The sequence below is a fragment of the Bemisia tabaci genome, chromosome 3 (assembly GCF_918797505.1).
Source record: "Bemisia tabaci chromosome 3, PGI_BMITA_v3".
NCBI classification, from domain to species: Eukaryota; Metazoa; Arthropoda; class Insecta; order Hemiptera; family Aleyrodidae; genus Bemisia; species Bemisia tabaci.
In genome coordinates this window covers 2,600,267-2,627,854 of record NC_092795.1, presented here as the reverse complement: position 1 = coordinate 2,627,854, position 27,588 = coordinate 2,600,267, and the positions used below count along the sequence as shown (strand labels likewise).

The 27,588-nt window shown below is 37.2% G+C and overlaps 1 protein-coding gene across 3 annotated transcripts in view; it reads right to left on the bottom strand.

The window, feature by feature from the left end:
• The window catches only part of Su(var)3-3 (lysine-specific histone demethylase Su(var)3-3), a 33,496-nt gene that overhangs the window by 4,399 nt on the left and 1,509 nt on the right, over positions 1-27,588 (bottom strand). Inside the window, exons 2-11 of one of the 3 annotated variants that reach the window (XM_019060480.2) lie at positions 18,445-18,981; positions 17,233-17,409; positions 16,173-16,371; positions 15,454-15,592; positions 13,907-14,109; positions 6,329-6,439; positions 4,695-4,780; positions 4,164-4,294; positions 2,070-2,278; positions 358-504 (exon numbers count right to left, since the gene is read on the bottom strand). In XM_019060480.2, coding sequence (XP_018916025.2) covers positions 358-504; positions 2,070-2,278; positions 4,164-4,294; positions 4,695-4,780; positions 6,329-6,439; positions 13,907-14,109; positions 15,454-15,592; positions 16,173-16,371; positions 17,233-17,409; positions 18,445-18,981 — 1,939 coding nt within the window. Of the gene's footprint in view, positions 1-357; positions 505-2,069; positions 2,279-4,163; positions 4,295-4,694; positions 4,781-6,328; positions 6,440-13,906; positions 14,110-15,453; positions 15,593-16,172; positions 16,372-17,232; positions 17,410-18,444; positions 18,982-21,426; positions 23,986-25,455; positions 25,642-26,305; positions 26,427-27,588 lie in introns of those variants that run through there. The other 2 variants (XM_019060482.2, XM_019060481.2) reach the window with 2 other exon arrangements.

Genomic DNA, 27,588 nt, shown 5'->3' with positions numbered 1-27,588 from the left:
AAAATCTGGGAAGGTTGGTAAATTTTGATCAACCCTGGGAAGACAAGACATTTTGGTATCAAACCTTGAATTTTCTTGTCCATTTAGACCATTAAAGTGACTACGATTACACTCATGCATTCTATCTGCAAAGCTGGAGGTTTCTGCTACAGGTGTATTGGGGAAAACATTTTCATACTCATGACCCTTGAAAATTTAAGGGAACAGTTAGGAGAGTTGTTATTTGAAAGTTTGTGTTTCATTTTTGACTCTTGAAACTTCAAGAAATTTAAAAATACAAGAAAATATTTTTCCCCCTTTGAGGGAAAATTTAATGGTTCCAGTTGTGACTGTGGTTAGCATTTCTGTAATTCCTACCTCAATTAGTTCTTTTTCTTCCCTCATCTTCAGCTCAAACTCCCTTGAAAGCTCCTTAGTTTTGGTGGCTACTTTGTTATTGTACCGCTGCTTGTCTCTCATTTTCTCTTCTTCCAACTGCTGCAACTTCATTTCCGCCTCGTTTAACTATAACCAGAAACAAAGGAATAAAGGTTAAAAAATAAAAATAAATCATACTTTTTTATTTCAAGTCTATTAAACTACTAGGGGGCCCTGCCCTCTGACCGCTACGCGGCCCAACCCCCAGGAGGGCGCCTCGCGCCCTCAGGCCCGCTTCGCGGGCCCTATACGCATATGTATAGGCAAACATGTTCTTCCATTTGAATACATCATTTTGTGTTCGAACTGCATCGATTTCAAAATTTTTGGCGTAACACTCAGATTTGTAAATGATGAGGAATAGCTGGATGTACATAATTTCACAGTCCACCTACTGGAGAAATTTCCATTTATTATGTTATTATTAAATACTTAATTTAAAAAAAAATCGGATTTCGACCGTTAAGAGTTAATAATATTTGGTCAGTCCCGACGCGACGCAGCACCTGCCTTCTCACTTTGTATCTGCTGTTTATCTGCTGTAAATATTAATAGAAATTCAGCAATCAAGTAAATTGACCAATGCCACAAATCGAAGCCGGAAGAATGCAGGAAAAATTGAGTTAAACCTTATACCTTGGACCTTGAACCTTGAACCCTGAGCGATGCACCGTTCCTCAACTCTTCGAATGAGAAGCCCTTCACGAGCTTTTCCATTGTTTTATTGTTTATTCGAGTCACTCAGGTAGAAACCCACACCTTGACGTTTCTAGCAGAAACAACATATCTCTCACGCTATTAACATTCGACTTAAGTGACATGAGCTTTAAAAGCTCTACAACATTATAAGTTCGGGGTTTCATAATTTTTTGCACATCTACATCTACTACAGATGACATACATGTAAAGATCATCCTTATCGGTCCGGCAGTTCGTCAGGAATAGTGCTTCCGAGATTTCGCTTGTAGCTGTATAATATAGATGAATAAGTGGAGAGAATCCATAGGAGGAAACTGGGTACAGCAGGCTGAGTATTAAGATGGATGGAAAAGCGATATACACAGAAAATAACTTTGAGAGAAGATAAGCAATCCTAAAAGTGGAAACAAGTAGTTGTAATGGACAAAGGAGGTAAGTCCTAGACTAATTAATAGCAACCCACATAGGACTCTACAGTTAGCCCATCACTTTCTCCCATAAAAAAAAAAAAAAAACACCTGTATCAATTAATAGGATCGCTCTATTATCTTTTTGTCTTCTTTGTAAATAATCAGTCCGAACAGTGTACTGAGACACTCACTAATTACTCCATGAGACACTTCAGAGTCTTTCTTTATAAACCTAATATTCCAATTTTATATCCTGACTGACAATAATTGCTCCTCTGAATTTGCACTTAAGCCCTCTTTCCTGGTGATGATCACATGTTTGCATCGAAGTTTTTTGACATTCATGGTTTTGTCAAAAAACGAGGGAAACAAGAGGAGAAAAATCAAGGTGGCTTTCAAGAAATTAAATGGAACAGTTTTTCAAAGAAAGGATACAGTACAGCAGGAAGTCTGCAACGTTGCAAACAAAGGTACAAGGTTTCACACTTTCACCATTGGCATCCTAAGTCCGACTGCAATTCGAAAAAAGCAGAGCAAATTTACCTTTTCCTTCACTGCTTTGTATTTACTGGTATAATCTTCCAGTTCCCTTTGAAGATTACAAATTTTTGAATCATCATCGACTGTTTTGGTTTCTATGGATCTCATTTTCTTTTTATTTTGATCCAACATTGCCTTGAGAGACAGATTCTCCTGGTCCTTCAACACACGATCTTTCTCCACATCTAACAGCTGAACCCTGAAGTTGGCACCTGAAATGTAGGAGATACGCATTACAAATATACTTTATTAGGCAGTAACTTCTAATTTTCTTGAAGTTTTTGGTTGCGGGTACAAGGGTTGGGCCAAAAGTAGATGCAACAGTCTTATTTCTCCAAAATTATTACATATAAATGAATGTGGTGAAAAGTGGCATGTCCATCATACTCTCAGCCATGCATTGAGCTAAAGATTTTGAAAATCGGCCGACTGTGTAGTTTGCTAAAAAAGTCCATTTTGCTAGACCGATTACTCTGCACAGATCCAAAGAGGTAACAATCAAATTTTGCTATAATGTTTATTTTCCTTTTGATCTTTCCCACAAAACTTAGACTGATTTTCATACCTAAAATCACAGCCAATATTATCTGAATCTAAAACACCGATTTCTGAACGACGGTTTGTGACAGTTCTGCGAACCCAAAATTAGAGACTTTTCAATGAATGCTAATTAAAGAAATTAAGGATCCTCCAAAGATTTCTGAAACATTCTTGCGGTATTTTCAAGCATATTAAAAAAAAAAAAAAAAAAATTTAAACGCCTTGCAGGATGCCTGAAAAACAGAAGTTCCCTCTTCCAAAACCTATTGGTAGTATCTGCTAACAATTCATAACCAAGCAAATTAAAAGCATACAGACCCCACTATTTGACATTTAAACAAAGTTTATGGAAAAGAAGAAAAATCTGCCTGACGGTCAAAAATAAAATAACCAAATGATATGGAATTGAAGACTTTCCGGTACATTTCGTTTTCTGAATATTAAAGTAATACAGTGAAACCTCGCTAAGTCGGTTTCCGGATAAGCCGGTAACCCGCTTTAGTCGGTAGAATCGCCCGGTCCCGTTTATCACCCATATAACACAATGCTAAATAAGTCTCGATATCTCGGTTTGGTCAGATTCTGAACCCGCTTAACTCGGTGAAATTTTTCCATCTCGACCTGTTTTTCTTCGATCGTCACCCGTGATCAAGCGTAGGTAGTGTTTCCGTGCGCGGTGCGGGTCGGGTCAAGTTACGCCACGAAGGGTGAGCGAATCTCCGAGAAAGCGCAGCGCAGTGCGAGAAACGACATCGGAAATAGAGAGATAAGGAATCAAAAACACTCGATAACGACACGAAAGATGAGAACAGTAGAGAATAGGATATCTGATACCGCGTGTTATCTTATCGCGCGTGTGAAAACACGCATGCATAATTAAGCAATTTCACGCATCGATGATTTGACAGGTCCAATCGGCACCGGCCCCTCTCCCCTTACCATCTTGCATTGCCCTTCCCCGCTCCCCCCAGGAATCTTCCGCAGAGTTTTTCGGAGATTTTAGCGAGTATTGATACGTTGCATTTTCAGTTCAACGACCCGCCATAGCGGGTGGCCGCGGCGCATCACCGCGCGGCATGCCGCGTGGGGTGCGCGGGGGGTGATACGCAATGGGGTGCCGCGGCACCCCAACATACGATTAACCCGATGACTTCATGATGCCCTGACACTTACAACACGCAATTTCAAGTGCATCTCATGAAATTTTACTCTTTAGTACCATTTTCTTCGATCAAATGGCTCTCCTAAACACTCCTACAAGTCACTCTACACGCACGTTTGCGTTTGTCCAATTTAGGGCGCGAAATTTGAAAAAGCGCGGCAGGAAAAGTGGCAGTCCGCGTAAGTCGGTAACCCACTTAACTCGGTAAATTTCCTCGGTCCCGATGAAAACCGACTTAGCGAGGTTTCACTGTACAGGCACTCAAAAACTAAAAAATAGATTTAGGTTTTATGGACTTTTCAAGGCGTCAAATACCCTGCTGACCAAGCAAACGCCTTCAGAAAGAAAGAATGCTGATTTTCAAAGCCTGCTTGAACCAAATAAATTACACTTACATCTCTCTGCAATATCCGCCATAAGCTCTGCCCTACGATTAGCTCTTGCTTCCAGAAAACGGGCCAAATTTTTAATGATTTGATCATCATTTGGATCAAGTAATTCCATGGGAGGAAATGCAGGACCTAACCTGAAATACAAAATATAAAAAAATTAAAAGCTGAAATCAGACACTGTATATGAACTAATAAAAATAAAATATTTCAGCGGGATCGAATAAGGTAAAAATCAAAATCTAATTTTCAATTCTACTACATGAGGGATCTTTTCAGGTGTATTTGATAAGGAGAAAAAACCACAGAGAGTTCAATTTTTCAGCTGATTTGGAAAAATTATTTTCCTAAATAATTTGATTAAGGAGCCTATTAATACTTGTCAAACCTTGTGTAAGGTATTCTTTGCCATAATGGGCTGTTTTTGTTGGCAGTGCTAGTCACAGCTTCTTCAGCAAACACACAAAAATGGAGCAGAAAAATTATCTTTAATTAAAGACACCTACAGAAACTTTAAATTTCTATTGCAGTACTTACGAATATACTAATCCTACGTCAATTGGAATGTGAGCTGAATCAGTGCTTCCATTATCCTCAATTTCTTTGAGAGCTTTTCTGAAAATCTGCAACAAAATGAAAGCATATCAAACAGATGTTTCTCTTTTAAGTCAGGGAGATTATGAATTAAAAATATTGACAACATGAATGCTAATATAACCAACACCTTGAAACATATAAAGCAATCATAAACTCTTTCAGAATTTACGATATTTCGCTTTAAAAATAATGCTGCACTTCTAGAACCAGTTATTGTTATTTTAACCAGGGTGTCTACTAAAACAAGCTGGCCAAAAATCAATACTTTCACAGTACTTTTTCAGTAAATTCCCAAGAAATTCAGTACTTCCTCAACAGAAAAATTCAGTACTTTTTCAGTGCCTCCATTTAACGTAATTCGAAAATTTACGAAATGCGAAAAATTTCAAAAATTCGAATTTCTCGCTCAAATTTTGGCAAATATACGAAAAAAATCCAGGACCTTCTAGGGGAATTTCCGCACTTTTTCAGTGCTTCCAGACCACCCTTAAAAAACAGTACTACTTACGGACTTTCCAGAAAATCAAGACTTGTAAACACCCTATTTTAAAAAACTAACTCTCCCCTATCATTCAATCCCCCTACTCATTACTTTACATTACCAACCTCAATCTATAAATCTCCATCCCCCACTACCTACCTTATTAGCCCCTTTGTATGTTTTCTATGGCTCAGTCTTTTTGGGCTAGGAAGTCACTTTAGTGAGCCTTCAGTTGTGAAGATGGTGGTAGCTTAGTACCTCTTCCATTTCCTGTTACCTCTTGCTCTCGTGTATACACCTCATAATATAAAACCTAATTTGTTTCACTCATAATTGGATTACATTTTGCAATAAGGAGCCACTATTTCTGACCCATTTTAGAAACAACATACATGCCATTGGTTTCCCTATGCAGATATGTGCTTTTATGAAAGAGCCAAAGATAGTGGTTCCTTATAGCATAATGCAATCCAATTAACTTTCTGTCACTCAACATGTCTAGAGTTGGCTGTAGGCTCCAGAAGGATAAAAGCTAGTAAACCAACAGTAAAAAAAAAAAAAATATGAATGCAAATGATTGCTGTAAACAAACGACAAATGCAACGCTTTGACACACGGAATGTCATGCCACTGAGGATGAGGTCCTGAACCTCAAAATGCATCTGGAATAACTTGAAATCGGTAAGCACTCAAGGCGAAAATAAATATTCTTAATTAAATACTAAAGAGTGCAAAATGCGAATCAAAAGATAAGAACGATTTCTGAAAAACTATTAACATTCCAACAAGATGATGAGAGGGAAACAAACAACTTAATCAAAGAGGTCCTCAGTTGAAAGAAAGGATAAGGCCCTTCATAGCATTTTTCATTACGTTTCATTTTCTTCAAGTAAAACTAATCAAGATGTTTTCTTGAAATTTTTTGTCATTTCTTTGGATAAAAGGATTTTTTTTTTTTTTTTTTTTTTTTTTTTTTTTTTTTTTTTTTTTTTGATATTGTAACACTTACTGTAACCACCCTTGTTGGGCAAGAATGGCATCTGAACACAAATAACAAGAAAAAAAAATAGAGCGGAGCCTACAAATATTTTACCTGATTTGCCTTCCTCCTGCCAGGAGTAAATCTGTTATCCAAGACAGGTTTCATTGGAGTTGGTGCAGTGACTTGCACTTCTTGAGAAACTTCCGAGAAATTCATGACGTGCTAAAATAGAAAGGAAAATTACATGATTACAAATAAAACAAGTAGCAAAAGCTACCTGCTGAGGGGGCGCCGCCCCCCCAGACCCCCCCTTTCAAATTATATATGTGAGACTTTGAGTATCATAGAAGTCGTGCGGCGACATGCCGAATGAAATGCCACAATTAAAATTATTGGATCAGATGATGAGCTGATAAAAGCCTTACCTAGTAATTTGGGAACATTTCTGACACAGTTTGGTTGCTTTAACTATCACTTTGGTTTACGAAATACAAATCGTTTTCACTTCGTAAGTAGTTAAATTGATTTTGACTGACTTAGTTTCTGATGGATTCAAACTCATAATATACATTTAGGTTCCAGGGAAAGAAAAATGCAGATGAGCTACACTTCACATGAATATAGATTGATTAAAAATAAATAATCCGAAGAAGTGATGGAATAAATGATAATTGTTTACTAAAGTAAATACTATACCTAGGATTCATAGGAATTTTAATAAAATCCCACCCATCACTAAAATAACCCATATCGACGGTGAAAACTACCAAACCACGTATCTCGTTTGCGGTGTTTAAAAATCTACGCTCACATTTTATTTTTTTGAAGTAGACCAAATCAATATCATTCCTTGAAATTTACACAGGATTTTCCTCCGCGCAAAGAGGAAAAATCACAGAAATTTTCAAGACTGGATGTTAAGTAGTTTTTCATTTAAAAAATAAAGTATGACAGGAAGTCTGCGACGTCGCAAACACGAAGATACGTGGTTTGGTAGTTTTCACCGTCGATATGTATATACTCGTGGTGCCTGCTCTCGGCTCGATTTCGCCGAATGGAATTCTTTATCATCGCGGTTGTCCTTGTTGCGTGCAGGAGGAAATGAAGGCGCGCTCGCAGTAGCAAGAAGCAGACGCGCCAGGTTGCTTGCGACGCGTGAATGTAGCTTAACCTCCACAGATTAACAAACCGTCGAGCAGCCACGCGAAAAGTCCTATACCTACATAGAGAAAAAAAAAGGAGGTATTTGCATCTTGAGGTTTGTTTACCCTGTGACGTAGGTCTGTACAACCTGGCCAGCGAAATCCGAAATTCGAACTATGAAAAATTGACCATAATTTCCGATTTTCCGAGGTGTAAAATACACAACTCAGCAGAAGAAAGAAAGAAAAATCGATTCGATATTTCTGGAGATAAATGTATGGATACGGACGATATATCAACGTTGAAATATCGATACAATATTTTGGTCTAAAATATCGATAGTCAGGTGGCGCGGAGCGTCTTTGGGGGGGAGGGGGAGGGGGGGTTGGGCGCGTAGACGATAGAATATCGCACCCGAACTGAGCCTTAAGGCTCGAAACGCTGATCAATGTTCCCACAAAAATGACGCGGCGCAACGGCTGCAGCCACGCCGGAGCGTGACTGTAAGAGGAGGAAGGGGGGAGGGAGGGCCCCCTTCGGCCCTGAGCAGACCGACGAAAGTAATAAAAAGCGAGGGTAATAAAAACAAAAAACTCAAGTTTACACGTGCAGAGCTCGAGGCATTGGAGCCAAATTGGTCTGTTTGTTATTTAGGGATAGTGTCCTAGCCTAAGTTTATTTAAAAAACAATTAAATAAGAGGAAGGATTTCAACCCTGAAAAATGTCTCCGGGACCACGACAGCCTGTGACCCTGGGATGTTTGTCAGTTGGACCAGAGAGATGGACAGAGATGGACCATTTTTTTTTAGGGAGCGAACAAATCAAAATTTTGAGCCTTAAGTTGGTCGCAACCATATCCGGAAGTCGTTACAGTGACATTTTTGTGCAATATGCTTCTGTGGAAAGTGCAATACTTAATGAATACTTTTGACAAATCGTGTTTTTTCCGGTTTGCGCTTCAAACGTGATTTATTTGTGGAGTGTAATACGTTCCTTTTTGAATTGAAAAACTCGTCAGATGCATTAGATAATCGAGTACAGCATCTCTCTCTCATTTCTTAACGCAGGGGGCGGCAAATTTTGCATTTTTTTAAAATGTAGGTTTAAAAAAAATCGGATTCAGAAAAAAAAAATTACAAACGAGAAAGCGTCTTTCGGTGACACAAGAGACAGCACCTTAATTAGTGGAGTTAAGAGAGAAACTAAACACGCAATTTGGCATGGAGCGGTGCAACAGTGATGATGAGGACTTGAGATAGAAAGGAGAAGCCCTCAGCGCGACGCACGGTGAATCGAGTCAATGAGAGAGGTCGGAAAAAATTTGGGAACTTAAAACGCTCATAACTCCGTTTATACAAGAATCTGATGTTCTGCAAGCTGTTCCACTGGTTTTCTCGTGATATTTTCTTCCCGTATCACCCCTTGAACTTTAAAATGTGACGAAATAAACATCAACATTTGCAGTTCTTGTCAAAAATTTCATGTCCGACCCCTCTAATTGACTCAATCCACTGTGCGGCGGTCGGCGTGAAACGCATAGCGCCTACAAGACTGTAGGAATACTTCACGCATTGCGCCAAACACAGTGCGGTCAGCGCGGCGCGGCGGCGGAAGTTAAAATTATTAAACCACATTTATGTTTGTTCTTGCATAATTTTTACCTTCATTTCTTACAAATGGAAGGCCTTGTTCACACATATGTAGATAGGTTTACGGAACTTAACTTTCGCGCAAAGTTCCGTGCGAACTTTTGCTAGTAGTGAGGGGCATAGTGTCCTTTCTTTTAATTTTTCTTGTTTTGCCGGTTGAAAATGCGGGTGTGATCCCTGCGAAACGTCCCAGGTTTCTTATTATATTTTATGTGTTTCTTTTTATTATTTGCGTCCTTAGTCCCGTTTTAAGTTGTTTCTCTGTTACTGTTTCGGGCCGATTAAGTTGTTTTTTATTGATGTTTCGAAACGAATGAGAAGGGGGCGGCAAAATACAGGTGGCCCATAGGCAGCAAGTAGGTAAATCCGGCCCATGGGCGGCAAGTAGGTAAATCCGGCCCTGTTTTTTAAATGAATTTTGAGTCAAATTTACGTGAGAAATTGATTTACCAAGATTATTTTTCTTAATTAAAATTAACTTTCTTTTTAATACAGTTTTTACGTAAATACATTTGTTCGTAATTTCCAATACTTTTTACGAAATTTTTATGTTAATTTAATTGTTATGTAAATTTGACTTCCTTTTCCGACTTTTTTCTTTTTTCGCGTTTTTCTGTGACTTTTAACAATTTTAGACTTTCTTTCCTTACTCTAGTAAGGATCTAGTCGTCAGAATCTATCCTGAACGACAACTTACATTCATGGAAAATAAATCTTTAAATGTTCCTGACCATTTTTTACCATCCAAACTCACTAGAACACATTGTACAGGTATATGAAAAATTTGAAGAGCATCGCTGTCAAAAGCTAAGTTCTCCTTCAATTTAGCTCTTTTTGTATGGTCTACAGGTAAGGACAAAACTAACTGTTTTTGCTAAACGCGTACTGTTTTTTATTCATAAAATTTGAAAGTCTCAATGAAAGCAAAGCTATGTCCAATCACAGCTAGGTATTTTTATTTTGAGACTGCACATCCCAATTTCTCCCACTTTTTCAGCCGAATTATTTTTTTTTTTTGGGCTAGATTTTGGTTGGTGCAGTAATGCTGATGGTTATTTTTACGAGAGCTGTCCCAAAAGAAACCGGACTTTTGTCATAGAAGGCAAACCGAGCGTCGTAATGAAGTTTTCTTGGGCTTGTTTGAAAGCTGATAAGCTACTGAAGATGCTTGTTTTTACAGAATGCAAACATTGGTCTTGGTAAGGAAACTACACGCTTTGGAATAAAGGAAAGTCAAACTCGAGTTGCGATTTTTGTCTTTATTTCAAGAAAAATTTAGATACAACTTTAAAAAAAAACCCAGGTTTTAAGTTAAAAACTTCGTTGCAATCTTATTCAAATGCTTAAAAATAAGGAAATCAACATTTTAAGCAGCTTACCAAGTCTTCACCTATCCCCTTCAAAATACTCGCCAGCTTTGTGATGCATTTTTGCCACCGTTTCTTCAATTGGGAGAAACACTGTTGGAAATCCTCAGGTTTGAATGATCGCAATTCCTTCAAGGTGTTCTCTTGAATTTCCGGAATGGTTTGAAAACGTCGACCTTTCAAGGTAGATTTAAGTCGTGAAGAAAAAATCACACGGAGCCAGGTCAGGTGAATAGAGGGGATGAGGGAGGACACTCATGGCATTCTTTGCACAAAATTCGCGAATTTGGAGGGATGCTTGGGCAGGTGCATTATCGTGATGCAAAAACCAGGAATTCTCTCTCCAAAGCTCGGGCCTTTTTCTGCAGACATTTTCGCGTAATCGTCTCAGAACACCATTGTAATATTCTCGGTTGACAGTTTCACCTTGAAGGAATTGCGATCATTCAAACCTGCGGATTTTCAACAGTGTTTCTCCCGATTGAAGAAACGGTGGCAAAAATGCATCGACAAAGCTGGCGAATATTTTGAAGGGGATAGGTGATGACTTGGTAAGCTGCTTAAAATGTTGATTTCCTTATTTTTAAGCATTTGAATAAGAGAGCATTGAAGTTTTTAACTTAAAACCTGGTTTTTTTTTTAAGTTGTATCTAAATTTTTCTTGAAATAAAGACAAAAATCCAAACTCGAGTTTGACTTTCCTTTATTCCAAAGCGTGTAGTTTCCTTACCAAGACCAATGTTTGCATTCTGTAAAAACAAGCATCTTCAGTAGCTTATCAGCTTTCAAACAAGCCCAAGAAAACTTCATTACGACGCTCTGTTCGCCTTCTATGACAAAAGTCCGGTTTCTTTTGGGACAGCCCTCGTAGAAGACTATGATGGTGAAACCTAAATTTTCCAATGATATTTTATCAGCATAGAAAACTCAACCACGACTTCAATCATAAATAATTCCATTTAGCGAAATCAAGCTGAAAGGCACAAGTAAGGGTTCATGAAAGTTGAAGTCATAGCTCAACATTATAGGGTAGGTTCAAGTAACTTTTAACGTGTTTTAGACTTTTTTTCTTACCGTAGACCCTGAAAAACCACTTAAATTCAAGGAAAATAAAGCCTTAAATGTTCATACCCATTTTTAAATGTCAGAACTCACTAGACCACATTACATTCATGATAAATTTGAAGAATATCGCTGTGAAAAGTTGAGTTTTCCGTAGATTTAGCACTTTCCGTATGGTCTTTAAGGTAATGACAAAAAGTGCTAAATTGAAGGAGAACTCAACTTTTGACAGCGATATTCTTTAAATTCATCATGAATATAATGTGGTCTAGTGAGTTCCGACAGTTAAAAAATGGTTATGAACATTGAAAACTTTTAGTTCGATGAATTGAAGTTGTCCCTTAGGGTCCATTAGCGCTAAGGAAAAAAATTCTAAAACTTGTTTGAACCAACCCTATAATATTCTCCCACAGGATTCACTTTCAGACAGTAATAATTAATCAACATAAACATCAACCATTACTGATAAATCATCAAAGATCCTATTGGGCGAAATTCAGCCAAAAAGCACCAGTTTGGAGTCTTGACATTTTGGCCACCATTGGTTGCTTATTTACGCTATTAAACTGTGACTCGATGATAAAGAATGCCATAGGCGACATTCCGCCGAAAGGCACCTGTGTGGGTTCTTTACATTATGGTCACAGTTGATTGCTAAACGCTACCAAACCATGGCTAAATGATCAGAAATTCCATTTGGCGACACATTTTAACACTCTTTGAACATCTGAGGTATGAGTTCTGGAAATTTTGGCTATACTTGGTTGCTAAACGCTACTTAACAGTAAATGTTCAACAGTGACTTGATGATAAAGAATGCCATAGGGCGACATTCCGCCGAAAGGCACCTGTGTGGGTTCTTTACATTATGGTCACAGTTGATTGCTAAACGCTACCAAACCATAGCTAAATGATCAGAAATTCCATTTGGCGACACATGTTAACACTCTTTGAACATCTGAGGTATGAGTTCTGAAAATTTTGGCTATACTTGGTTGCTGAACGCTATTTAACAGCGAATGTTCAACGGTGACTTGATGATAAAGAATGCCATAGGGCGACATTCCGCCGAAAGGCACCTGTGTGGGTTCTTTACATTATGGTCACAGTTGATTGCGAAACGCTACCAAACCATGGCTAAATGATCAGAAATTCCATTTGGCGACACATTTAACACTCTTTGAACATCTGAGGTATGAGTTCTGAAAATTTTGGCTATACTTGGTTGCTGAACGCTATTTAACAGCGAATGTTCAACGGTGACTTGATGATAAAGAATGCATAGGGCGACATTCCGCCGAAAGGCACCTGTGTGGGTTCTTTACATTATGGTCACAGTTGATTGCTAAACGCTACCAAACCATGGCTAAATGATCAGAATTCCATTTGGCATAATGGAGATGTTGCATGTGTGAGGAATTTGCGATTTGACTGTGTAAAAAGTCACGAGGAACACGATGGTGCCACTGGTTTTCTCTGAAATCATCTCCCAAGCTCAAAAAAAGCACTCAAGTTAAGGCCAAAATGGAGGGAATATACCACCCTACCCTGAGAGTCAAAGCCTAGATCAAGACCTATTCTCCATGCAAAGATAGGGAGCTAATACTTTGACAGGGCTACCAATTTATCTGGGGACTCCAAAACTGAATACACGGCAACCCTGCTAATGTATTTGCTCCTTATCTTTGCATGGAGAGTTTGTCTTCATGTAGACGTGGACTCTCAGGGTAGGGTGGATACCCCCTCCATTTTGGCCTCAACTTGAGAGGTTTTTTTGAGCATGGAAGATGATTTCAGAGAAAACCAGTGGCACCATTGTGTTCCTCGCGAACTTTTAATACAAGAATCAACAGTCAAATTGCAAATTCCTCGCACAAGTAACATCTCCATTGGGCCAAAATGCACCGATATCAATACCTCATATGTTACTTGGTTCCTCGAAAATTCTCCTCTTGGACTTAGCCTAAAGTGTGGACACTTTTTAGCCTCCGGCGAAACCTAGAGTCTATACGGCTTCGCCGCACGACTAAAAATTAGAAAAATGTAAAAGAAAATCGTTTCAGTTACAGTGTGTCTCTGCACAGTTGCTTGCAAATTACTTGTTGTTCCTGCAAGTTACTTGTAGAAAAAAATTGTTTCTCTTTCATTAAATCTTACAGGGAAATATGAGTGCTATCAGCACTACTCCCATAACAATAGCAATACTCTCTCTGATGGATGATAAACATTTTTGGTGAGGAGCAAATCTTCAATTTATTTGAATCTAAGCAGATTCCAATGTGCCTACAATGGACAAACATTCTACATAGGGGTTGATTTAGGGGGGGAGGGGGGGATTTCAGCCAAACACTGATGCAACATTAAAAAACAGCAAAAACAAAAATGCTCATACGGTTTCTCCACTTTTGATAGATTTCAGGTATTTGTTACGGAGTAAAATGAAACGAGAAAAGATGAAAAAACTCACTAGAGTTTCGCTATAATCTTCAGCCGCTGGGTTCACACAAATGATCATCCTTACATATCCTTCTCCTTCAAAATAGTTCTTAAACAGTTGAGTCAGGCGAGACTCACGATAAGGAGGGATCTTGGAACAGTTTCCGGTTAGCTGATTTTCACGGAGAGTATCCAGGCATTTTCGTAAAGTCATCAAAGAGTTGTTGATTTTTCCTAAAAATTATCAAGAAAAGCCTTTAATTCTCTGAAAATAGACCACAGAAAAGGGATATCCAGGAACTGGTCTTATTTAAGATGCCGAAATATCATTTTCAAAAACATGTTGCTCATTTCAGTAACTTTCCGAAAAGCCCTCTTCAAACTCACTTGATCATAAATTTGCTTTCCTACAGTAATTTTTTAGTGATTTAAAAAAAAAAACCCCTCCAGAATTTTCGAGACATTTATCATTCTCCAACTCCATTTAGCAATGACACAGCTTTGTTCGGAATGTTAACATGAAAATCGTTGAAGTTAGTAGAGTTAAAAGCTCAACCTATTCGAGTTGTCTTACATGTCAGAGGACGTACCAATGCCATTTTGTGTTTTATGAAATGAGTTTTTCTGAGAAATTTAAACTACAGTATTAATTACTAATTTGCATTTTTGTAGACCGAGATTTCTCTGCTTCTAGGAGATTTAGATGGATAAAAGCTGTTAATGGATAAAATCGGTCAAGTACAGGGAATTCTAAAGAAGCATAAAGACTTCAACGAAGTTCAAGAAGTCAGCTAGTCAGCATTTCTCAGTTCAGAAAATCAAGCTAGGCTGATAACTCTTCGAAAATTTTAAATTATTCTAGCTTTCAATTGAAAATTTTTGTCATTTGCATGATAACTTAATTAGAAAAATTTGCGAACTTCATTCCTGATGTTGCTGTGTCCTCACGGAGTAAAGTTAGAGAATCAAAATAAGGTACACTCTACTACAGGTATGGACAAATGGAATTTTAGAAAGTTGTTGAAACGTATAGATTTGAAAGCGTCCAATGGTATGACTGCGACACCATATTAAAAACTTATTTACTTTCTGTCCTGAGAGTGGGTCTTGTCAATTTCGTGTCCTTAGTTAAGTTTTTCCTTATTTTGAGTTTTATCATTTTTTTAAATTCATCTGATAGCTTATTGAAGCTACCAGATCTGCCAGAACCTCATTTTGAACTGCGCATCAAAGACGGTACGACTTGCGACGTCACTTGATGGCCTATATTCTCAGCACTGCCACTTCTGCACCCCGTTTGTCCAACCCTGTAGTAGAGTGTACCTTGGAATCAAAAATGACTCTGAAATCCCAGGAGGTTATTTCTTACATGTCACAGAAGAATTTTAGCTAATTTTTTCACCAGATGGATCAGGATGAGTTATGAGCTCTGGAAAACCATGTTTCAATATCTTTTTCGGTTTTTTCAAAACAGGCTAACTTTAGTTTTTGTGGAGATAGTCTTTGCATGTGCACAAATGAGAGAGGATGGTGGAGTGATGATTCAATATTGAGAGCAGAGACAGAGAGGCTTCTAACCTGTTTCTTTCAAACGCTGTCCTTCATTCTGCGTTCGACTGGTCCGTTCCGCACCAGCAAGATCTACAAGCGATAATTGGCTGATGCCAATCATTTTTCGATCTTGGATGATTTGGTCTCCTTGAATATCCAGAGGTGCCTACAGTGTAAGAAGAAAAGTTAAAGTGTAAATTAAAGATCAATATTTGGAAAAAAAATCACTGGGCCTGATTGAATAAATAGAAAAATATACATCTACTTTAGAGAAATTTCAAAAAAAGGAAAAGAAGAGAAAACAGGCAATAAGGTCTGGAAATTAAACGGAAATTTTCCTATCCTTTGACATTTTTCACTAAAATCTCTACTTCTCCAGAAAACTCACATAGTTTTCCAAAACTTAGACATTCGTTAGCGCACTCATGGTGATCCAAAAGTTCCGCACCACCAGCGCTATGGTCTCTTAGTTGGGTTCATTCAGGATCTTATGAGATAGATTTCCTTCTCATGAAAGGAAAGAATCTTAAGAGTTTCCATCTCCGTGAGTTCATTATACCTATTTGACTCGATTGAGCAGTGCGCTTTTCGGTCTCATTTTCAGAGCTTGAAATAAGTTGCGGCTTCTAATAGAGAAATCCGCAGGCATTTTTTGCATGTTTCTGTGATTGTTCAAGTCAATGATAACTCTGTCTGACACAATAATAAGGTTGTGATATTACGAGAAAAGAAGATACGACTGGTACCTGAACTAAGCGAATGGTAAACACCGAGTGACCCCTACTGGATTCTGCATTGGACATGGTCGGGGCGATCCTTCTTCGTTTCTGGGCTTTGTGATACAACTCAAATGCTTCCTCTGGAGACTTTACTTCTACTTCGTTCACTCCATGTATGTACATATTGTGAGCAGCATCTTCTCTTATTAATTTCAATAAAGAAACCCTGTGTGTTTCAAAAGAATCGATTGAAATTTTCTTTAGCTTGGAATGGAAAATAAGTGTACCTGCAGTATCTACTCGATAATAAAAAGTCTTGGTAATACTGAGAAGAACATGATTACTGAGAGAAAATCTCTTCAATTTTAAAAAGCAATGTATTTTCTGCTCTTTAATGATCAGAGATTTGAGGATCGGCTATCAGTGGATCGATCAGCTCTATTTTTCAAACTGGCGTCACCATAACATTCTATGATTTTGAATAAAAAAAGGCCAACAGACAAGGTATGATTTAAAGCACCACACAATATGAGCCCTCTACAAAATTTTGCGAGAAAACAAATCACACAATGGGAAGTCTGGCGACTAACTGCAAACAAAGATATACATTGGTTAAATAGCAAAAATACAAATTATCTGTGTTGAAGTACTTGGTAATACCTCGTTCAGGAGTTGATTTCTGAACTTCCTATTTGTAAATCATTTTCTGCATAAAATTTTGAAGAGATGACATGTGATATTTTCCTCCACTGTATACCTTGTCAAGTAATCCATTACAAGCTATGTTTCCTGATTAAAACTTGTACAGTTTAAAACAGCTTCAGATACTGTTTTGATGCATGATTAAGTTCCTTTCAAATAAATTTAATCAACAGATGCTGGGATAGTCACCACAACCACTGCCGGGTGCAAAAAATAATATAATTATGATTTTGATTTGGTCAAAACATATGCACAAATCGGTTAACAAAATCATAAACTAAAAACAAAATGAATAGAACTAACACGACATTTGTGTAGATAAGAGCAAATTAGTTAAAAACATAATCAATAATAAAAGAACCAAATTCACGGAAAGATATCTTACTTTGATCGACTATCACCATCAGAAAATTCACCAAGCAAGTCATATACATAGTTATTGTAGATCTCAATGTATGTGATAAAAACAGCGTAAGCATTGTCCTCATCAACACCATCAATTTTGGTTGTATCAACTGTTCTATGATTTAAGTTTGGATCTGAACCGAGATCTTTATCTCTCCTAAACAATAAAACAAATTTATAAATCAATACAAGTTTTTTTTCTTCCTTTTCTTCTTCTATCCAAATAGGGCGTTAACAGAATTTAAGATAAGATAAATATGGTCTTTTCTGGACTGTCTTTTGACCATCGCACAAATTTTGTTTTCTCAATCATGTCACAACATGGCATTGAATAATCCTTAGTAGTTCTGAGAGCAACTTAGCTGCTAACTAGATGATGGGAAAAATGAATAAAACCTCGACTCCTTAGGGACTTATTTGTCTTTTGAATAAACAAGAGTAAAAATTTAGTATTTTTTTATGAAAATTTATCATGAAAAAGGAGAATAATTTTTTATCCAGTTAATTTTCTCAAATTTAGCTGGCAATACCTTGCCTTTGGCTTTCCTTTAAATAATTCGATCAACTGAACCATTTACGAACAAATAAAGGCACACAATTTTCTCTGATCTCTGAGGCAAAGGTTTTCCTGACCGTGAGACCATCCATAAAATTAACTGACTCTTTATGGACTTGTGAACGCCCTAAGTACATCACTTGTTTCACAAATAGGGGAGAGCAAGGCACTTACAGACGAATTTATAAGTTATCCCTTGATGATCTCATCATGAATCGATGAATATCTGCTAGTTACTTTCTTGTACTAATGGATCTTTGGCACAAGGGAAATGCTTCAGTTACAGCCTTTGATCACTTTAAGGTACATTTTTAATTGTTTGAAAGTGACTGGCTTTAATAAAACACATGTTTCTATTGCAGATGTAATTAATCTCTCAAATAGGGCCATTATTGGTAAAAATATGAATACCTACATTAAAGAGAAGCCCATTTGAAAGTTTACATCACTGTTTTTTGAAGCTTTACCTACTGCCCTATTACCGAAAATGCCTCTACTGCAGTTACAAAACTGATTGCATGCATTATGAAAAATGTTTTCCAGATGGTTGCAGAATGATCAGCAAATGAACAAAGCTCCCGACAACTTCAACAAAAAATTTTAGGAGAACATCAGTGAAAGAGAAAAAGAAAGTACCTGAGACCAGGGCGAGATTTGCTATTTATTTCAGCTTGACGATCTAGCAAAGCTTCTGCTTCTGTCTGAACATCAAATCCATTCAGTTTGTCAGGTTTAAACATAAATTTCTTGGCTTGGAGACTTCCAATAGAATTGAATAAAATGTCCAGGCAACGGGGCATTATACCGACATCTGATGGTATCCCACTCATAGTGTAAGTCTTGCCACTGCCAGTGACACCATAAGTGAACAGTAAACCATTTCTCCCATGAATCAGATGATCCACAAGAGGCAAGGCCATTTCACTGAACACTTGTTGTTGAGTGCTTCTCTCATCGAAAACTTTCTGGAATGTGTACTGCATTTGCTTGACGGACACATTTCGAGCGCTGGCGTATGATTCTGGGGTAGTCACTTGGATGACAGTATCAGAGATCACTTTGATACATGTCTCTGAAGCGTTGGTTGGTCTCAGACGGCAAAAAACTTGCAATGAATCTCTCTGAGCAACACTTTTCGACTGTTTCTTGTTAGGCTGCTGATTTCTTTTTGGCCTTGAAAACAAGAGAGAATATTGGTGTTTAATTAAAATTCCAAATCCACTAACATTACGATATTACACATTATTCCCACACTTTTGATTATAATTAACCAAATACTATAATTATTTAATTTAGGTAGTTCATAATAAATATTGGTACATAAAATTAAAGATACCTTAATTAAGTTTTTAAATCATAAATATAATTATTTTTCTAGTGGCTTTAGTTAGTATGAAGTAAAGTCAGTAACGTCTGATGAAAAATGCTGTTTTTGCAGATCAAAACAATGCTTCCTCATACCTATTGTAAAATTCATGTTTCAGGTCTAATTAAAAAATTACTCAAATGGGTGACCTCATAAGAAATACAGAACTTATGTGGTTAAGAAATCCTCACTTTACGTTCAGTGCAACTTTATAAATCTACAAATAGAGTGAGGCGGCACTTAAGTAACGGACTCCTAGCTTTTTAATCTTTCTAATCAAATATTTCATTATTTCTTTGATAATTCCAGTTGAAAAATTGTCTAGTTGTTTCACTCATGGTGTGAATGATTTTGCGGTACTCGTTTTTGATCTTCCAATTAACTGTTACGGAATTCAAAATCCAATGAAAATTCTTTAGTCAATTTGAATGCATCCGATGGACATATTTCAACACTACGACCTTATCAGGAATCTTCAAACACTAAGAAAATTTAGCTAGCACTAAGAAACACTAAGCACTCTTTTTAACAAAACTTTTTAATTCAATCCATGGACTGAAAAGAGTCGATTAAACCCATGAAAACGAAATGTTTCAAGAGCTCTTCTACCAATCATCGTCGCACCTGTAATTACTCCAAGTGGCTGATAGACTGATTTTTAAGTCAGCGCAGTAACACAATAGTTAGAATTTGCTTGATTTATGATTTTACAATAGTTTGCATTTTTGATACAGAACTATGAATGAAGCCTAAGCAGATATGCATATGCCTTGAATGCTGACGCTTTTCTTTTGTTATTCTACAAGTTGGTGAAATAATTTTCTTAATTTTATTGATAATTTCTTTTATTGGTGTGTTGTATGAAAGCAAAGAGAGAGATTTTGGCAAATTTTCCTGCAAACTACAAATTTCTATGAATTCCTTGATTGCTATGAATGAGAGTATCTTTGCAAAACTGTTCGAAACTTCTTTTGTTCTGATAGAAGATTTGTGATAAAGTTTTCAAAGTATTTTAAAATCCAACATTGGTAGGGCTATAAATTATAGGAAGTGCCATTTAAAGAACATGAACAGTTTTAATACCTCATCTTTGTACGCATACGTACCTCTACCCCTTGATTCTGAAAAGCATTTCTAATACAGTACCTTGTTTGTAGTTCAGTACTTTGGTTTGTAAAACCTTACTTTAAATATTTTAAGGATCAAAATAAATCATCAGTCTTAGTGTCCTGAGCAATTATTTAAAAGGAAAAATTCTGTTAAGTGTCAAACTGTGAAGAAAGAGTCTTAACCTGCTATGATCAGTTTTATAATTGGCCGAAGGTCAACATTTCATTTATTTTTTTGAAGGTTTGAGCCCCCAGGTTTCACAAAGCCTTGCCTGCTAGTCAGCTAGCCGTCCATTGACAATTTGATTAACCTGCTGCCTCCTTCACATCAGAGAAGAATCCCTTATAAAATGAGTAAATTACTTAGAATGTCAATTACTTTAGGAAAATGAAGAGTAGTTAGACAGAGTTTGGCAGAAACGCATCAGGTCGAATTTTGCAGAGAAAAATGGGTTGGGAGTAGTTTTGAATTCGACGAGGCATAAATTTTCTCCAGTAAAAAGATTTTAAGCTGAGAAAAAATATTTTGAACATGAGAATAGATGTTTAAATATTTAATTCTGAACATGGAGTTTCATAGTGGATTACAACTTCAAACCTCAGTTAAACCTTGATGCAACTTTGTGTATTTCTGTAAAATTCGGCCCTAATCATGGCCCAAAACTTTGAACCCATTTTAGTTAGAATACATTTTTTTAAAAGTTCATGGTGAACTAAGAACTTTGGAGTTTTTTCAGAATTTGTAAACTGTAAATGGCAAAGAAACCTTGTTTTGAAAATTCCAAAAATAAGACTCGCTTGTAAGGATATTTTTAGCGGGCTCTGATGACAGTAACCAGGCGGGGGGAACAGCATTTTGCTGTTTGGCTGGAACTCAGCTTCAGGCATTACCTCACTCACTGCGTCAACTCGACTGTTGTTAATAGTTTCTTCGCCCCTTAGAAATGATTTTTAAAACTTTTTGATTTTTTCATCAACTGTTATGTCAATGGAATTATACTACAACCATGCAAACATGTCTTGCCACTGCCCTATTTTTCAGAAATTTCAAAAACACATAACACCTTCATAACTAAGAATTAATGTTGAGAAATAGTATCTTCAAAGAAAAAGGGTAATAGCAAATCAGAGAAACTAAAAAGATTTTGAAGTATAAAAAATAACATGTATTATCATCATAATCAGTTAAGTAATATAATAGGTACAAGGATGAAAAATAAGTGTCATCTTAGAAAAAATCATATTGATGAATCCTTAAAAAAGAAAAAAACATTTCTCAAACTTTCACTCTGATGTTGCTTTAGGTGGTGCATATGGGCATCCCAAATACTGGTCGGCAATGATAGCAGCTTCGCGTAGACCACTCAAAAAGGCTCCGTGAACAGTTGCAGGGTAGTTACGAATAGTGTGCTCACCAGCGAAGAATAGCCTGGGCATGCTGGTTACAGATCCTGGCGAATCATTGGACGAGACAGGTGGGGCAATGGGAGTAGCAAGAATGTCGTAATCACCTCCGCTTGCTCCAACAGCGACAAATGAATAGGAGCCACGAGCCCAAGGGTCAGCTCTCCATCGGGTGACAACCGTTTCTTTGGGTTGGGGAACCGAGCTGTTGCCGAAAATCCCTTTGAGGACAGCTATGCAGCGCCCAACAATTACATCATCACTCACGTTTTCCATGATGGCGGCCGCTTCTCCAGCAACCAAGGCTAGTAAGACCGGAGCTCGGTACAGGTTCCAGAATAAGAATAGTTCTCCCCTACTAGCGGTAGTACTTCCAACGTGGCCAAATAGGTTAGTGTTGGGGTCCCAAAATATCCGATCAAAACAAAGGACAACCTTGTTCAAGTTACCGAAGCCCAACCTTTGAATTGCAGCAACTTTCCAGTCCGGCAGTGGAGGCACGAACTGAACTGAATTAGGTAAACCTGTGTTCGGTGCAGTTGATTGTTTCAAGACTCCTAGTGGCAACGTACAAAGAACGATGTCCCCTTTGTAAGTTGCAGGATTGGTTTGGTTGCGGGCATTGGATGTGACAACCTCGACCCCGGTTGGTCCATAGCGTATTTGCCGAGCCGCAGTGTTCAATTTGATGTCCAAGCCTTCTGTCAGAGAGACTGGAACGCATGAATAACCATTACGAACTGTGAGATGACTTCCTGAAAACTCGTAATCATCATCTTGATCCCAATGTTTCAGCGATAAATTTGTGAGTGGGGTGGCATTTGCAAATTCTAAATTGGCAAAATGCCAGTCAAGGATTTGCCTGTCTCGTGATGACAAGTAGACATCACTGGGCGGCGATGCTTCTAAGTTTAAAAGTTTTTCTTCTATTTCATTTTGCTGTTCTAATAGTAAGTCCCACTCTTTACAGGCAGTGTGAATATCCCGAAGCTTCGAACGAATTAAAAATTCTTGAGTTATGTCTCTCACTCTACACTCACTTAGCAATTCTTTGTACTGCTTATGAAGATCTTCAAGAGTTTCTTTGACGGAAATCATCCTATGTTGGTTGGTTTTTAATCTTTCTTGGAGACCGATGACAGCTTTCCAATGCTGTAGTTGCTTCTCTGTTACGCTCTTTTCTTGGAGTTTGATGACCCATTCTAGGGCTTGACCTAATGATACTGGTTTACCGTCTAAATAATTGAAGTCCAACTGATGAGATAAATAACTTGTTGCTTCTAAAAGGCGATTGAATTCACGCTCAACCATTTCATCTTTATCTTTTGGAACGACAACAGTCCCCCCATTGCATTCATACAATGGACATTTTTGCCTAATTTTATGCAACTCCATGGAAATTTGTTTTGATAGAACTGTGACTGGATTTCCCCCAAGTCCAGTGACAACCATTGCTCCTAAATCGGCGACAAACGAGCCTTTTCGGAATGTAGCTATTCTTCCTCCGACTCTATCTCTTGCTTCAAGCACGACTACTTCCATTCCGAACTGCTGTAACTGCTGGGCAGCAGCAAGTCCAGCTATCCCTGCTCCAATTATAATTGCTTTACCTTGTTTTTTCACCGGTAGGGGTTTCAATCTTTTAAAAACTCCAATATTAATGTATCCATGGCGCTCAAGAAATGCATGAATACGAATCGCAAACGGTCCATCACTGTTGTAAGGTGGCTCTATTAACGGGAGAGCATTCTCAACAACAAGCTGTTGTTTTGGATTGTCAAGCCAGAGTTGTAGGAACCTATTACGAATGTGCAGATAAACTTTTAGTGTTTCAGGATAACCTTTCGCAACGTCTGGAAAACATTGTGCTTCTATGGCAGACATTTTATCGAAGGGAAGCCTGCTCTGAAAAGCGGCACCTTCAAGTCCCGAGAGGTCATCTTGTTCTGAGTCTTGCTCAACTTCCTCTTCATTCTCCGATTTTGAATTGTTAGGCTGCTGAGCAGAACTTGTGTCAGCTTTGGTTTCTTTATCCACTGGAGTGTTGCTCGTTCCTGGTGTTCCAACAGGTGATTTCTTCTCAGATTTACTTTTTTCTCCGTTGCTGTTGTCGTTGATGGGTAAAGTTGTGCTCTCTGCTTCTTCACTCATGACTATATCATTATCCAGCGAATCTCCTTGTTCTCCTTTAGTTTTCTTCCGCCTGTTAGCAGCAGTGTTCATCCTCTCTCCTTAAACTCCAAATTGGTTTAATTCACTGCTCGAATAGAATGAAATTATTCCATACAAAATGTTAACCTGGGAACAAAAAAAAATTAAATCCAAAATTACTATGCTAAAATCGAAAAAATATGACGGATGAAATGTTAGAGAAGGTTCTGTTTTTGAGACTTAATTGAACAGGTACAAAAAATTTTAAATTGACTAAGATGAAAAGAGATGAGGTACAAATAAAAATTGATCTTAGGATTCAGGTTGGTTGAGTTGATCAATTTAAATTTATTTGTTAAACAAGGAAAATTCATTTATTAATGCTTGCAGCAATTGACCTGAGTTATGGACGATAATCAAAGAGACTGCTAGCAAGGTCCAAATACAGCTTTTTAACGTTGAAGGAATTTTATAACTTTCAAAGTTATTGGATATTAGGGAATATTATTTCAAAGGAAACAAAGAACAAATTTTTCAATAGATGAAGCGTTTCTGAAATTTTCACTTATACTTGTCACTGTCCACAGCAAAAGGGGTCTCTCTATTGATGAGGAAAAATTTTAGGTTGAGTGAATAATGAGGAACGAAAAATTGTACTTTGAGAATTTGACGCAAGACTCTTCAGTACCCAACAGAATAAGTGACGAGCAATTTATTCCATTTCTATGCCAATTAGAGGGCATAAGGCTCCAATATCAATACACAATGCGTATTCCAAAATGGCAGATAAGAATTTAAATTAGCTTCAAGTCAAAACTATATTTAAGTAATGAAATGCAAACTTCAAACAACTGTAGCTTCGATTTTGTCTGAAAGTTTTGGGTGTTTTTGGTTCAGAAAATTTGTTAGGCTACTCTCAATGCTGTAGTATCATGTACCATGTATGCATGCTCAGTGAAAATGACTTGAATCTGAGTTTTTGTGGACAAAGTTCACTTATTTTGTGGGTAGTTACATCTAAAATATACTTCCTACTAACCTAACTGATCCAATGAAGTTTTAACAGAATTAATTGAACAGATTTAGTGGAAATCAGCTTGACTGCATTCCATGTTCCTAATTTTCTCTCAAGTTTCATTTTTTAAACAGAGAACTCAACTACGTAACAATTTAAAACTCTCTGAACCTACCCTAGATCATGAAGGAAATATATTCGCAAACTTTCAAGTTCCAGCGCTGCTTCGTTTCTGATAAGGAAATTATTATCAGCAAAAAATACACAACATCTGATGTAGTAAAGCTGATTCCTTGTTGTTTCCTGGACGAGGGAACGTAACTTTATTCTAGGGTTGCAAAATTGCCTCAAAGAATTCAATTTTGAATAAGAGTGTACCACTGCGATTTTATCCGAAATTTTTCTGATTTTGGTATGAGATCAAAGGAGAAATCAATGAAATTTTCAGTTAGAACTACCCAAAATTCTCAAGGAAAAATTTTATTAACGAGGGAAAATTTGGCGAAGTTGAAGAGTAGTTACGTTCTTTCGTGAGGTAAAAGACTATCGTTCTTTCGTTAAATCTGTCCGATTTAAAGGCAAAATGTACAGCTCACACTGACCTTTGATTCACAATTGTATGCCTCAAGATTTTTGATCTGCAGTTTTGCAGAAGGCTCAAGACCAAAAGTAAATCATTTCACTCATGACTTTAGGCATTCACAATTAGTTCCAATTCCCTAAAGAGTGTAACATCTCCAAAAAGACTTCGTAGGTACAATATTATTTGGAGTTAGAGCATTTAGATTCTGTGAAAAGAAAAAGAAAACAAAAATGAAATAATATCGCAAATGAATGAAGGAAATAACTCAATTGAAAAAATAAGAAGAATATTTTTGTGCCTTCAACGGAAAAATTAAGGAGAATGATATGATAATCTAGGTTTACAAATGTTTTGAGATAAAATTGTTTTTTAAAAAAAACCTATATTTGTCACAGAAGTTTACTACAGGGTATCAACCACCAATTTTTCTGCACGGATCTTTTTTTCTACGCCAACAAGAGTCTCAATTGCAGACAGTTAGGTGTTGACAGTGTTACCATCCATTTCACTCTTGTTGGAGCACTTCAAGAGGAATACCTAGTTGAAAAGTCCTGCTTTGAGCTGCCTGGATGTGTATGTACTATATGCCTAAAATGCTTCCAAATTGTAGAGACATTTAGCTGTTAGGAAGGAAGCCATATGAATGGTCCAATGGCCAAATGGTCCAGCTTTACCTTTAAAGCTGCACTTTTCTGGACCAGAGGAAATTGTAGGGGGAATACATGCAGCTTGTTGCAGCATTTATTATTTACATGCTAGATTGAAATTCATTGATGCAAAAACTGGATTGCAAAGGGATTTACGCATTAAGTCCCAAAAACATACCTTCATCTACAATATTAAAGAAAGTAAACACAGTTCATACTTACTTCTACAGTTTCAAAAAAACCATTTGCTTTCAACGGATCAAGATTGAATTCATCCGAGCATTGTGCAATATGATTACATAATGTGAATAATCGATTATGAACTCAAAGCAGTGAAAAAAAGCTGGATGATTAAACAAACAAAAAATAAAACTCAAAATAAAAAACAAACGCACGATAAAACTTTCCAAAGAACATGTCAGACTGCTCCATGATGAAATGCTCAGCAGTGTTAAAATTATAAAGTTTTTAATAGTAATTATGATAATTATTATAAAACCAACGACGAAAAAATCAGTTTTTAACTACTCACTAATTATATTATTCTTCAACTTAAATTTACAAAAACAAGAAATGAGAAAGATTAGCTATTTCTTATGAGGAGACGAACTCTCATTTTGAACTATTAATTTATCAATTTGAATTATTTTTATTTTAATTTTTAGCTAAAAAATGCTGTAAACATGTTGTACATGGATGTTATCCACAGCAGAAAAAGCTCAAGTGCACAGGCCTCAGCTTAAGCATAGCATGAGAAATTTTGGGGATCTTTAAATTTTCCGAAAAAATCCAATCAGTTCTCTGCAACCAATTTCTCTATCAAAAATTGCCGACCCTACTTTACTTTTGGTCCCCTTAAAATTAAAATACCAGAATGCTTTAGCATGGGTACCATACCATGTTGCCAAACTTTTATGACTTGTTACTTAGATTATGTACAAAAAACTGACAAATGAAACCAACAGTAAAATTAGTGCGAGATTCCTACCTTTCACACTTCATTCCTGAAATATTCATTGATGCTCGAACAAACTGTTGTGTATAGGAAAACAGAATATGAGGTTGGAATGTACCACAACAAAGCTGCAATACTCTACTTCACACAATAAGCATATGAACATATGCAGCAAGGTTTTAGGGACCCGGGATAACCAATGAAGGCTTCAAGTGAGCTATGTCTTGCCCCTGATTCTTGGAACTGCAGCCTGATTGTTGAAAGGACCCTGCACACTCCTTATGGGGATGTGTATCATGATCAATTTCCAATTTTCTAAATGAATTAAACTCATCTCAGGATGCTGATCGAAAGTCATCATTGCGCCAATCTTCTACAAGGCATAGTATTCGCAACTTTTCACACAATCCGTGTTGGAAATTTCGATGATTACCTGAATAAGTGAGGCCAGCACGGCAATATTTATGTTTCAGCACTTGCTGAAAACAATGAAAACTTGTCAGTCTTATCTCAGATTCAGCACGCCTATTCGTTTCATCATCCAAATCAG